General features: G+C 41.3%; 1 protein-coding gene across 2 annotated transcripts in view; it reads left to right on the top strand.

Moving 5' to 3' along the window:
- The window catches only part of PLEKHA8 (pleckstrin homology domain containing A8), a 31,249-nt gene extending 15,576 nt beyond the window's left edge, over positions 1 to 15,673 (top strand). Inside the window, exons 6-14 of one of the 2 annotated variants that reach the window (XM_014937823.1) lie at positions 670 to 710; positions 1,406 to 1,563; positions 3,806 to 3,953; positions 4,366 to 4,451; positions 5,703 to 5,761; positions 7,047 to 7,177; positions 7,672 to 7,742; positions 9,801 to 9,862; positions 10,793 to 15,673. In XM_014937823.1, coding sequence (XP_014793309.1) covers positions 670 to 710; positions 1,406 to 1,563; positions 3,806 to 3,953; positions 4,366 to 4,451; positions 5,703 to 5,761; positions 7,047 to 7,177; positions 7,672 to 7,742; positions 9,801 to 9,862; positions 10,793 to 10,990 — 954 coding nt within the window. In that variant the 3' untranslated portion in view covers positions 10,991 to 15,673. Of the gene's footprint in view, positions 1 to 669; positions 711 to 1,405; positions 1,564 to 3,802; positions 3,954 to 4,365; positions 4,452 to 5,702; positions 5,762 to 7,046; positions 7,178 to 7,671; positions 7,743 to 9,800; positions 9,863 to 10,792 lie in introns of both variants that reach the window. The other variant, XM_014937822.1, reaches the window with a different exon arrangement.
- The last annotated feature ends 1,259 nt before the right edge of the window (positions 15,674 to 16,932 follow it).

Here is a 16,932-nt window from a genome sequence, read left to right as displayed (position 1 = left end):
GACAGTGGTGTTTCAAAATGCCCTGGCTGTATGGCAGGTTGGTTCCACTGTTGGAGGTCACACCAATTACTACTCTTGTAAGCTACTGCAGCATTGGACCTGTGGTAATATGCCAACAGGAGCTGAGGAGCTTATCCATTTAATGACAAGGGCACTTTCTTGAATCCTGGATCCACAACTATGTACACAAAACTGGAGCATCTCTAGCAAACAGCAGATTAAGGTGTATGTAGGAAGGTGGATGTGTCACTGCATCTGGGAAGTGAGAGTACTTCACCGTACCATTCATGGTATCTGGCTTTACGTTTCTTCTGGTTTTTCATAAATTTTCTAAAGTAAAGAAAACATTATTGCAAAGGGAACTCAACTGCCTCGTTTCTTCTTTTCCACATACTCTATGGTGTCTCACTTGGCACTCGCTAACTTCTGAGAAAAGCTTCCTGGTTTTCTTTCTTTTGTTTTCCCCCAATATTTTAATGGTGAAATAACATAGCACCTTTTTTGTGTTTGTCTGTATACTGCGTCCAGGTCAGAGAATTAGTGAGTGTATGCTTAGCTTTTCAGCTTTTTTGCTCACTCCAGCCTGGGTTTAATAAAATGTGAAGTTTGAGAAGCATGATACAGTCTTCTTGCTTTAAAGAATATTCCCCCTTCCCATTTATCTTACAGATAAAGCACTCTGTCTTGTCCAGTCATACCGCAACGGAAAGGTATAATAGAAGTCTTTACTGTCAATCTCTTTCTAATCTGTTTTTGGTAGTGTCTGTTCTTTCCATAGTTTTAATATTAGTAGTACTGGATGCAGGCAGAATTGTATTGCTCTGAGCTACGTACTGGGAATCAGGTGCAACAAAGGGGAGCTGGCTCACCCCACTTCATGTCTCTTCTTTATCAGCCCTTTCCCTTTTATTTTTCTCACCCCTCCACTTGGTGACTTACTGGTCAGTCACTAGCCATCTCTCACCCACTTCAGTGCTCTTTCCTGCATCTTGGGTTCCACTCCATAAACTTAAAAAATCATTGATGAAGAACAGGCTATGATTTGTGGAGTAGGTGGCAAAGATATATATTTTAAAGTACTAATGGGAGGATATTCTTCTAGTTACAATATCTGCCTGTGCTTTTCTTTTTTTGTAATCAATTGTATTTTTTTGATTATGTCTCTGTTTAATAAAGGTCATTGTAAATATATTCAGACTCTGCAAACTGAGGTTGAATCGTTAATCATACTTGCCTCAAAGAGTTGCCTTATTCCTTTTATTATTTAGACAAGTTCTTTTGCTCAGAGCAGCCTGTGACAGCTTATAATTTCTGTCAGCTATTTTTCTGTTATTGTTATTTGTGTTTTCACAAGTTTACCAAACAATGTTTTATACACTAACCATTATTCTTTCCCTCTCTTCAGGCAGATGGAATTGAGCCCCTGTGAAAATGGCTCTGTAAAATCAGAAATTAACCATCAAGAGCAAACCCTTATTAAAAGTCTGGAATGTTTAAACCTGGGAACAAATGAGGGGAGCAGTGACATTTCTGTTGAAGATCACATAGCAGAGGATTTAGCAGGTAAATATATGCACTGTCTTTTATCCAGGATCGTTATTCTTTAAGTGTAAATGAAGGGAGGGGTGGGCTGCCCGTGAGAGTGCTGATCCCTGGCTGCTCATGAGACAGAATGTCAGCGTCTTTCAGTCTGGCATCTGCCCTTTGCAAGTCTTCTCAGCATAGCCCCTGCCCATGTTGATAGCTAACCTGGGACTGAATGGGGAAGGAAATTAAAAATTCTTTTCTGGACAAGTGGAAGCTCCTCAAGATGCTGATTGACGTGTGTAACAATACAGCGTGGCAGAGCCTGGGCACTGCTTGAGCTGTGGACAGACACGTTCTTCCCAGAGGCCCTCCGCTGGGAATGCTGGCGCCTCTGCTAGTGTATGTAGGGCTGCTCTGTCAGAAGGGGGGCATCGAAGCTTTGTGTGCCTGTCTCAGAGGGGTTGACCTTGTAGTCACTCTTGATCAGTCTGACAAATCTTTATAGAAAATTAACCCTTTTTCTGCCACTAGGAGTATACTAGAAAGCACCTTATTTCTTCCACTGCCTTGGCAATACCATGACGCTTCGATTTGGGTGTGACTTCAGTAAAACATTGTTGAACTAATTCAGGTTGTTCCTGTGCCAAAAAGAGAGAAGCCTACCGCCTCTTGGGTACGCACATGAGAGTTGCAGAGTTTTGCTGGCAGTATGAGGTGGTGCAGGATGTGCAGTGCCATCCATGTGGGATGGGCTGAGCCAGCCAGCCCGGGGCTCCATCTTGCCAATGGCTGTATTTGGGTGCTCCCTGTATTTGGGTGCTCCCTGTGAGCCCCAGAGCTCTACCCTGTCTCGGGTACTCTTCCTTCCCTCTTGCCTTTACTAGGAGCAGTCAATCTTTAAAAGCGCTCAAGCGTTTTCAGTCCCGTAAGAAATTTGTGTTTGTCATTTAGGGCTTATGGTGTTTGAGTTTGGAGTTTCAGAGGACTCTGGGATTTATGCACAGCACTCCTGTGGAGTCACTGTGGACTTGGAGTCACGGTTTCTCTACTCACCAGCCCATGTGTCTTGGTGAGGGACAGATCGGTGACATCCCTCAGACTCCACTTCATTAGCAGAGTCACTTTGCTTGTGAGTGAGTCACAGTCAGTGTTGGCCGAGACCATTTTTCTTCTGCCCTGGGAAGAATGGCTGAATTCTCATTGTTGTTACTGGGAGCAAGTGGTTCTTTTTTCACCTAGCAACAGGCTTGTTCGGTGGTTCTGCAAGTAATAGGGCAAGCTGCAAGTTTGTTTTCAGACTTCACTTGAAGCAAGTTCCTTGCAGCTTGATTCCTTCAGCCAGAGGCTCAATTCCACTTCAGGTCTGTAAATCTTCACTGGCATTTGAAAGTATCCCTTTCCTGGAGGGACAGGTTCCCTGGGAAGTCTTGGATGCTAGTTTGACAGTGTGGCAGCAAGATGTGCTGTAGCCACGGCTTGTACACTGCAGATGCTGCAGATATTTAGTTTTTGATCCTTGAGTTGTTCTCTGCAGTTGTCCGTGAGGTCAGAAGGTCTTGCCATGTATGGGGTATGACCCTTCTTTGGGTGTCTGAGGCTTCAATTTCCTTCAGAGGTGCTCGTGTAATGCTCTGTCTGTATGAAGCAGATGCACTTGACACCAAAGAAGAAATAAAATAGACCACAGTGGGGAAGAGGCAACTGATTCTTCTGGAAAAAGATATTCATGGAAATCAGGGAGAATATAGCAGACTTTGATATCGTAGCAGTACCCATCTAAGCAGCCAGTTTACTTACCAGAAGGAGCAAACAAATCACTATTATTATTTTGCTTTTGAAAAAGCACTCTGCCACTTTATCAGCACTGGGGAAGTTATTTACAGCCATGTCAGAAGTAATCTTTCTTTCAAGGAGATGAGTCTACTCCCTGCTGCACCCAATCACTTCTTCAATGCTCTTCCTTAATCAGGCTGTCCTTGCTGGGGATGTGTGGGCCCACCTGCACTGGAGCCTGGTGCTTGGTCTGTGAGGTTAAAAGAAATGGGGAGAGGGCTTGGTGAAAGGTGGTCTGAGCACCCAACAGAAGGGGAACTTTGAGAGTCATGGTGCTCGCAGGGCAAGCTTTTAAACTTGCATGATACGGATATCCAAATACCTTCCTTCAGACAGATCATGTCACAAGGAACAGGAATAACAATGTGGGTGTGTGGCTGTTTTCTTTTTCTGTTTTTGTTTTTCTTCTGTTTCCTATAAACTCCATTAAACTCCATTAAAGAAGATGGAGAGAACAAGCTGCAAGCTGTAGAAAGCTTTGGTGCCCAGAAGTTGCTGCAATCAGAAATGAATTCGTTAAGTGGATTGACCCTGTGTGAGGAAGACAGAAATGAAAATGATTCTCCTACCTTCTTCAGTGTCATGAGCAATAGGTAGTACATGTTGCAAATGTAAATTGCAAGGATTATTGAAAACTTTAAGCCCTTAATTGACTAATTTTTCAGTCTGTTCTGTCTATAAAGCTGTATTTGCTGAGATTATTTAACAAGACTGCATACAGCACAGTAAATGAAGAAAGTATCCTTTGTAGAATTGTCTGTGCAGAGTGGAATGGGAGGTTTTTTCCTTGGTTGTAATTACAGGCCTTGCTTGCATGCCACGAAATGTGTATTTTCTGCAGTCATTTACATTAACCTAATGAAACGAAAGCCATGTTGGTGGTTCCATGTCTATAAATTTTACCTCTATGCTGGTGAAGTGGGCGTGAAATGTCATTTTGCCTTTAGAAGTTACACAAAAGGAGTTGTTAAGGTAACAGTCTTTTCTGCTTGTCCTGGACACCAGGTTCAGCGATATTGAACTTCGGGAGGAGGAGGGCATACCGACAGAAGAGTTTCTGGAGTCATGTTATGCAATTGTGCCTGTTCTGGGTAAGCAGCTCTTTCTTTTTGTGCCTCTGACTGCTTTTGACTGCTGCCAGCTGTGATAAAACGTGGAGCAGCTGGTTTGGAGAATTTGTTTCTTCACCAAAATGATGTAGTAAAAATAGTTGCTATCAGCGGAATCAATTTGGTACCAGAAGATGTTTCTTACTCTTTCACTTTGTAGAGGATGCACTCCCATTTAGATGGGAGCCATGTAAGCTGTCTGGAAATCTATGGGTATATCTGGAACAGCAATTTCTTACCCTCAAAAGAACAGCGTGGAATGCCTTGCTAGTACTGCTGGTGGCACACAATCAGCTGTACTAGCTGTTGCTGCTATTTGATTTTTCCAAAGATTTCTATCTCCAGCTAGTGCAGTCCCTGACTCATGAGCTGGCAATGTGTGCTGGCAGCTCAGAAAGCCAACCGCATCCTGGGCTGCATCAAAAGAAGCATGGCCAGTAGGTCCAGGGAGGTGATTCTGCTCCTCTGCTCCACTCTGGTGAGACCCCACCTGGAGTACTGTGTCCTCAGCATAGGAAGGACCTGGACCTGTTGGAATGAGCCCAGCAAAGGGCCACGAAGATGATCAAAGGGCTGGAGCACCTCTGCTATGAGGACGGGCTGAGAGAGTTGGGATTGTTCAGCTTGGAGAAGAGAAGGCTCTGAAGAGACCTTATAGCAACCTTCCAGTATCTAAAGGGGCTACAGGAGAGATGGGGAGGGACTCTTTATCAGGGAGTGTAGCAGTAGGATGAGGGGTAATGGTTTTAAACTAAAAGAGGGCAGATTTATATTAGGCATTAGAAAGAAATTCTTTCCTGTGAGGGTGGTGAGACACTGGAACAGAGACGTTGTGGAATCCCCGTCCCCGGAAGGGTTCAAGGCCAGGCTGTATGGGGCTTTGAGCAACCTGGTCTAGTGGAGGTGTCCCTGTCCATGGCAGGGGGGTTGGGACTAGATGATCTTTAAGATCCCTTCCAACCCAAACCATTCTATGATTCTGTGACTCACATGGCCCCTGAATCTAACAGTAGATGTGAGGACCCTGTAAGCACTGACCCTTTTGAAGGCTCCCAATGTATTTTAACACTCATACAAGTAGGGTGGATTGGTTCTACACCAAAGAAAGGCTTCAGTTGACATCATTCATTTAGTATTCTGCCGTTTAGAAGGATTGTTAAGAGAGTAAATAAAATTAATTTACTGAGGACTGGAAAAAGACATAATTTTAAAATATGGCCTTTTTTTTTCTAGACAAGCTGGGACCAACCGTTTTTGCTCCTGTTAAAATGGATTTTGTAGGTAACATCAAGGTAACAGCTTATTTCTAACACTGATTTTTTTTTTTTTTAACTAAAATATCAATTTTAAGTACTAAAGCTCAAGAATCTTCGTTGTAGGAGTCAATACTGGAAGGCTATGTAATAATGTTACCATCTGTCATATCAGAATGCTGATATGCCCCAAATTCTATTCTTACAGTAAATGCTGTGTTTAATAAATCCAGCTGTTGTGCACAAACTTATAAAATATTTGATTGACTGCCAAGTAAAACATCTGTTACACCTAATGATATTACTTTGATTCTGAGCTGAATAGGTTGTAAGTCATGATGCGACGCTAGCAATATTGACTTCAGACTGTAAAACAAATCATGAGAGGAAAAAAAACCCCTTTCCTCAAAAAAGTAGGAGCAAACTAGTGTGTTAAGAAGGAGCCTCACAGCCAGTTGGGGCAGATCCTGCAGTTTTGGTTCTCATTCTGACAGTCCTTCCAGCTCCAAGTCTGAAAAGGCTTGAAGTGCTACTTGTGAGACAAGATGTATTCATAGTGAGACTTTTCATAGCTTTTATTTCAATGAAAAACAAGAAAAGCAAAACCTATCTCCTGAGTGTATGATAAGGAGCATTTCATACACTCAGATTTGTTTGGTGCAGAGTAAGGCAGGTTTGCACTTGCCTTGCTGAAGGTGGCCACTGAGAGGCTGAAAATAGCAAGAGGGAAGAATGCTATTTAAAAAAAATAAAATTGAATATTTATTGTCAAGTGATAGGCAGCTACTCCTTTAATGTAGAAGATGGCTCTGTTTAACTGCCTCTTATATTTTCCCTCTTATTTTTGTGAGGAGTTGTGTATACCAAACTTTGGAATAAACTAAAAGCTTAAGCATGCCAATGAACGCTAAGTGTAATTGAGAGTTTGTAGCTTAGCAGTTGTCAGAAGACAATCCTGCTTTTACTTGAAGCTTGGGGCAAATGGGACTTTGCTCAGAGAGCAGTTTGAGTTAACTCCTTTCCACCAGTGCAGAGGATGTCATGTGAACCTAAAGCATTTTGTCAGACAGAAAGTGGTAGGTTCCATGTAAATCTTTGACCAAGATGCTTTTTTTTTTGTTTGTTTGCCTTAACCAGATGGCTTGCCAGATGTGTCCAGGGTTGTGCCCTGGGAAGATGTGCCCAGCATGAGGAGTGTGTGACATGGTTAGGGATCTGTGGTATCCCTTTGCAGGGAAGAGTCCTGATAAATAGGTGGTATTTTTAGGACAAGCCACTGTTTGGTCATAAAAGCCTAAAGCTTTGCCGCTTGTTTTCCCTCCAGAAAATAAACCAGAAATTTATAACCAACAAAGAAGAGTTTGATACCCTTCAGAAGATAGTGCTCCACGAAGTGAATGCTGGCGTAGCACAAGTTAGAAACTCTGCTACAGAGGCTCTCCTGTGGCTGAAAAGGTAATGACCTCATATCTACTTACTCAGATAACTGCTAAGGTGGAATGAGGGGGCTTTCACCAGTCCAAGCTTATGTACGTGCAGCAAACCAGTTACTTTCCACAGGCTCCATCAGTCCAAACCAGCTAGGTTCAAGATTAATGTGTTGTCTGTGGACGTATCACCACAACTTTGCCAAAAGGCCTGAAAAACCGATTGTAGGCAACCTTTTTTCCTGTAAAAGTGAAGTTCTAGTGAGTGACTGATCCTGCTGGGCCAGAACATCAGGCAGGTGATTTCAGGCTGCAGCAGAAATGTTTTAGCAAAGTGTCCTTCCCTGGGCTAGGAGAAAGGCTGGAGAATGTGGGACATTTTATTCACATTGAAAATAGTGTCTTCACTTCTGAATTTTATTGCACTTCTGAGTTGAAGTGCCACTTTGGGGGCTTTGTTTTACTTTGGGTTACTTCGTTATAAACATGATTTCTTTTTATTTTGTGGGTTCATCCTGACAGAGGCTTAAAATTCTTGAAAGGATTTTTGACAGAAGTGAAGAACGGGGAAAAGAATATCCAAACAGCTCTGAGTAAGTGCCAGTTGCTTTATTCTTCTTGTGCTTCTGAATTTGCATACTTGGCTCATTTCCTTCTCCTTTAGAACCTGTGTTTTCTTTTTTTTTCAGTGACTAATGATGCAAGTAATCTCCAAGGGGTAACTTTTTTGAAAATTGCAGTTCTTGAAAATGGCTGATTCAGGCAGATTACTAGATACCTGGTCAATTTTGATTATTTTAATTTTTTTTTGTTCCTTCTGAGATTGGGCATCACTCATTGAGATCACCTCTTTGCTACTGAATTGCCTGTATCAGTTAGAAGGGAGTTTGTAGCAGAAAAAGAGGACTATTTTCCAATTACATAATTTCTGAAGGTTATTGAGTCAGGCTAGTGCCCACAGCAAGAATAAAACAAAATACAGATGCCTCTTAGACTTGACTTGGTTATTCCCGAGTAACTATATGAGTGCAGTCTAGTGTTATGATAATCCTTTAAAACAGCTTTAAAACAGTTGGGGCTTTTTTTGAAGCTGCTTTTTTTTTTTTTTAGCTTCTTTTAAACAGCTAAGCACTTGTCCTATAGGATTAGTAAAAAGAAATACTACACCGAAGTATGTAAGCAGCTCTTGGAAGCAGGACTGTAAATACTCTGCTACCAGATGTGGATGTTAAATACACAGAAAGTCAAGGCACTTATTTGACCTTCTGAGTCTGAAGGCTTCAGCACTGAATTACTTCTTGAATTGCTCTGTGTCCCCGGCAGCTGGGTTTTTTTCTCACTTCTTCCTTCCCTTTCTCCCTCTGAAAAGCTCTTCCGTGTCTGTATCACCAGTGCAGCTTTGGTTTACTGTTACAGTTTCGTATTTAGGAGTTCCTGTGCTATTTGAATCTCAAGTAAAGATGGGGTATATGTTTTCTTTCTGCAACCTCAAATGTCAAGCTAATGAACTTAAAATAAAAAATGGAATATCTGCCAGTTCTTATGATCTTCTGAGGAACAACCAGCTTTCTAACTGGATTTGTTTTTACTTGGGACTTAAATCTAACCAAACTTTTCAACTTCTGGTGTTTTTAATGTCTCCTGCGCTTGCTGATAAGGTAGACAATAGTCTTGTCAGTCCTATTTGCTACACAATACTCTTTTTTCCCTTATATCATTGCTCTTAGTATTGTGTGCTTTTCTCGTAGATTCTCACTCCTACTGTAAAGTTAAAAAAGCTGCATTCCCCCATCATAAGACTGATAGATGAGGAGTACTTTAGAGCAAAACTTCTGGCTATGTTTTACCAACTACTTACTCTCTTCCAGTAGTAACTGTCTACAGTCTTTTGAGCAAATAACCTAAAGCAGCAAAATGTAGAGATTCTCTTTCTTCAAGGTGAACAGCTCAGGGAAAGTATAATACAATGTCAGATACTTAAAAATTCAACTAAAGGACAAGGATATAAAATGACAACAGTGATAAACTGAGACTGGGAAAATGCGTTTCAAAGATGTTCAGCTTCATATAGAAAACTTTGTATACGAAAGTGGAGCCTTCTAGGAACATAACGCCTTTATCAAAGGCTACACTCAGGGGAACTCACAATAGAGATCCTGAGGATTATTTTAATAAGGGCCCTGTGCTTTCTGTTCCAATGACCCTTAAGACTTGACCCTCAGATGTAAATGCCTGAGCTAACCACCTCGATTGAGGCTGGCTAACCATCAGGTTGCAGGGTTGTTCCACCCCAAATATTATTTTCTCAGACTTGCACTGAACTGAGAATTAGGTAGAAGTGTTAGGCTTGGAGCATAGTTAGTCAAATAAAAATTACATTTGCCTTCCTGTCTGTTAGAATACTTACTTGCTGTGGATGAGTTGAAGAAGATGTGACAGCAGAGCTGAGACCCTGATGCAGAAATCCCAAATCTGTCACCTTCTTTCAGTCATAACTTTGGTGCTCAGAAACAGCCATTATTTCCATCCAGTGGCAAGAATATATCTTTAAATAGTCGTTTCTAAGCTCTAAGTCCTCTTTGTGATGCAAATTTAAAACTGCCATACATCTCTCTGGAATTATTTTTAATTTTTTTTTCCCTTCCTTTAAGACAATGCTTATGGAAAGACATTACGGCAGCACCATGGTTGGGTTGTCCGCGGGGTCTTTGCGGTAAGTAATTATCTTGGTTGCTGACAGAGCTAGAGGTGTTGTTAATGTGATCTTATGTTGTGTTAAATGTTGTGTAATTAATATACCATGTTAAAATTATACGCATTAAAGCGAATGGATTCCCTTGTCAGACCATATTTTCTGGGTGAGGCCTGCGACCATCCCTGTGTCCAGCGTTGGGCTTTCAGGGTGGAACCTGCTTTCTGGAGCCAAAACAGGTCACGCTTGCGGGCACATTTTTTTCATTATGTGTTTTTTAGCAGTCTTATGGGGCTATTAAATGAAGAGTGAGGGGCTTAGGTTGCTTTTTTGAGGATTGATCTGTCCTTGGATGTGAGCATTCAGGAAGGGTTAGTGCAGAACATGTCGGGGAGTTGAAGCAGAATATATTGGCTGGAGGCAGTGGTGTATTTTTGTCCAGTCTGGCAGCTCCCCCTCGTGTCTGTCACTGGAAATCATCACCGAAATTAGAAAAGAAAAAAGAAGAGCCTCTATCCAGGCAGTCGTGACAGAGCGTTTGACTGGGAGAAACAGAAATGTTGGGGAAAGTGTTCTAAGACTGTTTTGGGAATGGGACTTCACCACTGAGGTGTGTGACACTGGGTTGGGAGCTCCCCTAACAAATTGTACTTTATTTAGGGTTCCTGTTTGATTCACTTCCTAAAAATCAGACCTCTCTAAAGATGTCTTAAACTGGGGATCTACATAGAGATAATAAATATATATATGTTAGTTATATATATTTATATATAAAAATATATATACCTTGTCAGTTAAAAATCTTAACATATGCACGTACACATAAATACATTAAAGTTATGCAATCTACGTGCAGAGAGGCATATCTTAGGAGTTTGTTTTTCATGGCTTTAGTTTGGTTTCTTTTCCTGTTCTGTTTTGCAAACCTAAAAGCTTTGATTCCTCTCCCAGTTAGCTTTAAGGGCAGCTCCAACGTACGAAGACTTTGTGGCAGCTCTGTCTGTAGAGGAGTGTGATCCTCAGGAAGAAACGTTTTACAAAGGAATGCAGAGGGACCTCAACATTTATTTACCAGCCATGGAAAAGCAGCTAAATATCTTGGACACTCTCTATGAAGTACATGGTTTGGAGTCGGATGAGGTGGTATGACTACAGCAAGACCGTGTATTAAAACTTCAGGGACTGTGTCTGTTAACAAAGATTCCTTTCTTTTTGGGTTTTTTTTTTTGGACATCGTTTCTGTTCATTGTATCTTTTCAGGTGGGAAGGGTGTCGTGAGTGTTTTTGGGGAAGGGTATGTATGATTATTTTTTTTTGTTAGCACTTGTTTTGTGTTTAAATGCAGAGGTACTGTTTCTCTTTGGGTCATAACTATGTCTGTGATGAATGTTTTTGACTGTTTTTCTCCTGCCTGTGAGCTCCCTCTTCTCTTCACCTCATAAAAGTGACAGAGCAGAATTTGGCCTTCACTCCCGTACCTTAGGGGAGAGCTGTGTGTGCAGCAGAGTGGTAGATCACGTCCATCATCCTGGTTTATTAAGGTTTCGGTGTTTTTTTCTGTTTTGTGTTTAGGGTTTTCTTAAATCAAATTCACATGAAAATGTAATACTTGCTTTTAAACTGAATACAGCTAGCAATTTAAAAAGCAGATTTTATTAAAATCCTCCCTAGGCTGCCATTATGGGCAGACACTTCATGAAAGTGGACATGAAATGGGTAAACGTTGGAGAAGCTAGAATTTGTCATGGAACCATTACACATTGGGCCAATTGCAAACCTGAAAATCTGAAATGATGTAAAAGTGACTGGAAATCAAGAAAGTAAAAGTTTTTTTCCCATTTTGCTGATACAGACAAAAATGTTCTCCTTAACACTGCTGCTATTAAAAATAATAAAGCAGTCCTTTTAGGGTCTCTCAGTGGTGTCCTAGGGCTTCAGATGGCTTTGGGCAAAGAGTTGAGTTTAACTCATGGGCAGGAGGAGAGAAGGCTGTGCTAATGAGGTACTTAGAATTAGTAAATCTTCATAAATACAGGAGGGAGAAGTACTGGCTTTTGCTAGGCTAAAAGCCACATTGTCAGTAAAATGAATGTACTGCAGGTCTGCTGCCCTGCTCTCTGCACACCCAACACTTGATCCTTTCTAAGGAGCTTTAAGAAAGGCATATGAAGTTTGAAGAAAAGACCAAGCATCACACTTGATGTATAAAGCAAGGTAGCAGAACTGTAATTAGGTGTTTAAACAGCATGTCTTTCTTGTTCCTGTCATCTTCTCTGAGCTGTGCCTATCTGTAGTTCCTACATACACCAAGAGGAATCAGAAGGATGTGGGAGTTTTAGGTTTTTTGGGTTTTCTTAAGTGAAGTAGTATATATTTGAGTACAAAGTAAAACTTTTGACCAAAGCTCCATTCAATTATTTCACTACTTGCAGTGCTAAAAATGAAGCAGAGAGCCTGTGGGATTTGGCTGTCTGCCGCTTCTAAGCATGAATGGAAAGAAACCACCCCTGCAGCAGAACAACCAGCTCTCTACCCTACATGGTTTCCTCAGGGTTTTCAGCTATTATGTTGGAAACTTCACTGTAATAGTTCTTACCTGAATGCTCTGGGAAGGTAATGGAGACCACAATTCCACAAAATATCAGGTCGGGCTATGGGAAGAGCAGGAAGAGATCCCTCTTCTCTAGAAATTACCTGTGAAGATTGTGAAAATTGGCTTCCCTTTTTGCTCTAAGCTTTTCCAGTAGCAGGAAAGTGTATTCAGCACTTAGCCTTAGATTTATTTTTGGCTTTTCTGTTTGTTTTGTTTTTTAAATAGCGGGAGAACCACTGGTTTGTTAGTAGTGTGTCAGACCCAACAGTTTGATGCAAAAGGTAAGGAGGCTTTATTTTGTAAGCAGGGATCTTAACAGCTTTGTTGGGCCATAAGCTTCATTGGGCCGTTGGTTCAGCAATTACTACCATTCTTCTTTCCTCTAACAAATAGAGAGTGGTCTACATTGCATATCCTCTAATCAGCATGGAATCCTGCCTCAGAGCAGGCTCTCTTGTCTGTTGGAGACAAGTTTGTTGCTTTCTGTTTGATTTGTTTGGTTCATTGATTAGTTACTGTTGTTTTGGTGGTTTTTTTTTTTAATGGCTGACATTTATGAACAACTGACCTGGGTACTGATAGTGGTCCGTATGACTCTTAAATAACAGCACCCTTGCTCTGTATACTTTACATGAACTGCTTTGGTTTCTTAAACTGCACTAGTCTGAAGTTTTGCGTCCCTTTTCTTCAGAAATGCTTTCGGCTGTTTCCTTCAATGTCTAACAGTTGCATATTCTCAGGGATTTTACTTAGCGATGGCAAAATAAGAGTAATCACAGCTTTACCCTAGGGGAGTAAGGCTGCTTTTTGTGTAATAGTATAGCTGAGCATAGAACTCTGATACAGCGTATGGCACTGACAGTGTCTATCCAGTGCACATCCTTGCTGAGACATGGTAAATCCCAAAGCAATCTGATAGAAGTGCTATCTAGTACTGAATAATGGCTGTCAGCATATTTGAATAGAGATCATACACACACCTGTGTAATATAGTGCTGTTGGCATTAGAGCAGAGCTCTCAAATAATTTCAGTCGAGTTCTGCTTAGCAATGGGAGGCTTTTATTTATTTTATTTATTTTGTTGTTTGTTTTTTTTTTTAAACAAACTGTGTTCTGGAGCCCCCTCTGCTATTTTAAGACATCATACTCCGTTGCATATTGAAGTTCTGTGACATTACAATTGTATAATATGAACTGGATTCTCAAGTGCTTTAATGTAAACTTAAGGAGTCATTGAAACATCCCATCTTGACACTGTTGTTATATGGGTCTCCCCCTTTAACAGATGCACTTAAAGTTAAGGGCCATATACCTTCACTGGAAGATCTTTATAAAGCATCATCAGGATTTAGGTTACAGCTGTTTGCTTTAAAAATATTCCATAGTTTGGAAAAGGTCACTTGGTTGGCTGGACATTTAAAAAGTATGCCCAAATCGTGCTCCAGTTGTTTGCAGCCTCCTTTGGCAAAGGGATGTGGACCATCACAGAAAACAGTGTTACGTATGTCCATATGCTGGACCTTCTAACCCTTTCTTTTCTTTATCAATTCAGCTTTTGTGAAAAGCTTTACGGAGCCCTAAAATGCTTTTTAAACACCAGAAAAGACCCTTAGATGTTCCTATGTGGCTAACTTTCCATCTTCCCTCACCTGGTCACCACCCTTTCCTTTCCTTCCGTCCTCAACTTCCTTGCTGCCGGAGCTGTTGCAGTCAAACTGAAGCATCTCTCTATTAAGAGCACAAAGCAGGAAGTGTTGAAAGTGATAAAAATGTAATGTTGGAAAATCAGACCTGACTTGTTTGGCAGGCAGCCAGGCTCACAGTCAGGTGGAGGATGTTCTGCTTTTCTCTGAAGTTTCTCCTTGATTTGACATATTTTGCCAGGAAAACTACACCACTTTGAACTTTTAATTTCACTGATGAAATTTAAATCAGGACACTTCAAAATTGGCAGTTCTGCCTCTTTTGAGGGAAAGCACAGGGATTTTTTTTTTTTAATTGACTGATTTCTGTTCCCTTGCCTGCATAGTACTGATAAAAAAAAAAAGAGAAGGGGGGCAGGAATAACTGAATTTGTGCCTCTTTCCTGCCTTCTGCAGCCCCTTGGTGAACAAACCCTGCAAACTACTGCGTGCTCCAAGCAATATAAAATCACCCTTGTGCAGAAGGGGTATCATAGCTCACTTACTGGCCCTGAGCAAGCCCAGGCAGTACCTGACACAGTTTGCACAAGGATTTAAGCACTTGCTTTGAATTTAGAACGTAGACGTGTGTGTGCTTCACTTAAACACATGTTCACCCTCCCACTGGCATGCTCTTCTTCAAAATGTGATCTTTGACTATAATTTTTAGTATCCCTTTCTTGGTGTGTTATTTCTCCTCCCAAATACTCCAGATGTGCCAAAGGTTGGTTAGCTTTTCTTTTTTTAATTTATGAAACTTCCTTGTTTTCATTTCCTGATTTTTGCTTAGCACTCTATATTTTGCATTGCAGCATTCAGGGGGTCCAAAATTTACTTCCTAATTCCTTTATTTAAAGTCATCTTGAAAGTTTGAGATTTATGTCTACTTGAAACTAAACTTCCCAAGTAAATTGCATTCCGGAATATGGTGACTAAATTGAAAACCAAAGCAGCTTGCTTTTGTGGTTTCCTTTCCTATTTTCTTTTTTTCAAGGCAATTTTGGGCATACGTTTTGTCAATGTCAAGTAGAGCTTACTGCAAACCTTACTTATATGTGCTGAAATACGTCTGAAACGAAGAGAAGGTATATTGCCTCACACTTTAAATTTACTTAATTCTAAGGGCTTGTTCTTGCCCCCAAAATCACCCCTTCCAGTGTAAGTGTTGCACAGATTGTGCTGGCATAAGCAGTTGAGTCCTAAAATACTTTGACGTTTCTGGTCAGCATCATCTCTCAAATCATACAGCATCTGTCTCTCTTCTGTTGGAGCATTGTTAAGAACTTTGTCAGACTTTTATATTATTTCATTATAATAAACTTATTTTAAATAAGCATGTTTTAAAATCTCACTTTCTCCTTGCATGGATTTTGTTTCTTTTATTACAATAGGGGGCCTAAAGTGCTCTTCAGGACTGCATCTGTTCTAGGTACTGTGTGAACAGTCGAAAACAGTATGTTTCTGGTTCATAGAAACTACCTGTATGTATCTTTGTAAGAAGAATGTTAACACACATGGAGCCTGTTTTGATTACGAGAATAAAAGCTGTGTCTGGCATGTGGTTGTGGGTCCTTGGCCAGTCTAAATATGTGAAGTCCGTAGTTACAAAAGCCAGCCTGGCAGTGTGAGAGGAATTTGTATTTTAAAATTGCATATAGTATATGTCCTTTTGCCTGGACTTGAATCTCTTCTGTAGGAGTTCCTCAAGTCTTTGAAATCTGTGTGGTGATAGTGAGATGAAGATGAAGGCTAGCGTTCCTTACTTGATGTGGGTGTAACATCTCCCTTTTTTTCCTCCCTTTCTCTCTCTCTCTGTATGAATGCAGTATGGGCCTGGGCAAATCTATGGTACCCATTTGCGAGGGCAAAGCCCCTCTGTTAGATCTCCACCTGGATGTTGCCATTTGTGAAGTGGCGGAGGCACTTTCTCAGCTGGGGAAGAGCAGATGAGACTGAGCCAGCCCTGTGGCAGAGGGGAGAATGCAAGTACCCTCTTGCAGCAAGAGCAGCGCTGCTCGGCTGTGGGATACAGGAGGCTCCAAACTCTTCTTTAGCTGATTGCAGTGGGCCCCAGAGCATCAGCTCTGCAAAGGCTGAGCTGCTTCTGCTCCAGCAAGGGCTGGCAGGAGCCCCAAACACAGCATCCCTCTGTCTCATCTGCTGGGGCTGAGCTGGTGGGTAGCTGGCAGCTCAGTGAGGAGGAGGAGGAGGAGTTCAGAAGGCCTCCCAGCTCAGGGAGCACTTGACTTTTTCATCACCCCAGGGTTTCGTTCATCTCCTCTCCTTCCCAAGGAAAGGAGCAGGTTATCAGTCATGAGACCCTGGCAGTTTTGACTTGGTGTGGTGCAGGTAAAAAAGAAAAGTTGTGTCTCTGGAGGCCTGGAGCACCAGAAACTACACCAGAAACCAAGGTATGTATCTGTCCGTTTGTAAGGTTCAGTCCAACATGTTACCATGTATTTTTTCTGAATATTTCAGTACAATGACCCAAATATATTTCTGAATTAGCAGATACTCATTCCTTCCTTCTCTGTCTAAACCCAGATTTTAGATTTATTTCTTGTGTATTATAATTTTAAAAAAAACCAAAACATATCAGCCTTGGAAAACTTCAGGGGATGGTTCCTAGAGAAGCTGCAGTGCAGGCTCAACCCCTGACTTTGAGGATTAGGGAAAAAGGCTTTCCCAAGTTTCATTGTGTTCTTGCATTCCCCTAACCTTCTCCTGTTACCAGCCTGTACTCCTTTCCTGGTATTTCAACTTGCAAGATCTGTTCTAATTTCTCCAGGATCTCTTGCTGTTTACCCACCACTTTA

This window comes from Calidris pugnax, unplaced genomic scaffold, assembly GCF_001431845.1.
Source record: "Calidris pugnax isolate Ruff unplaced genomic scaffold, ASM143184v1 scaffold11, whole genome shotgun sequence".
NCBI classification, from domain to species: Eukaryota; Metazoa; Chordata; class Aves; order Charadriiformes; family Scolopacidae; genus Calidris; species Calidris pugnax.
Note: the sequence above shows the minus strand (reverse complement) of the source record. Positions and strands in the feature narration are given on the sequence as shown.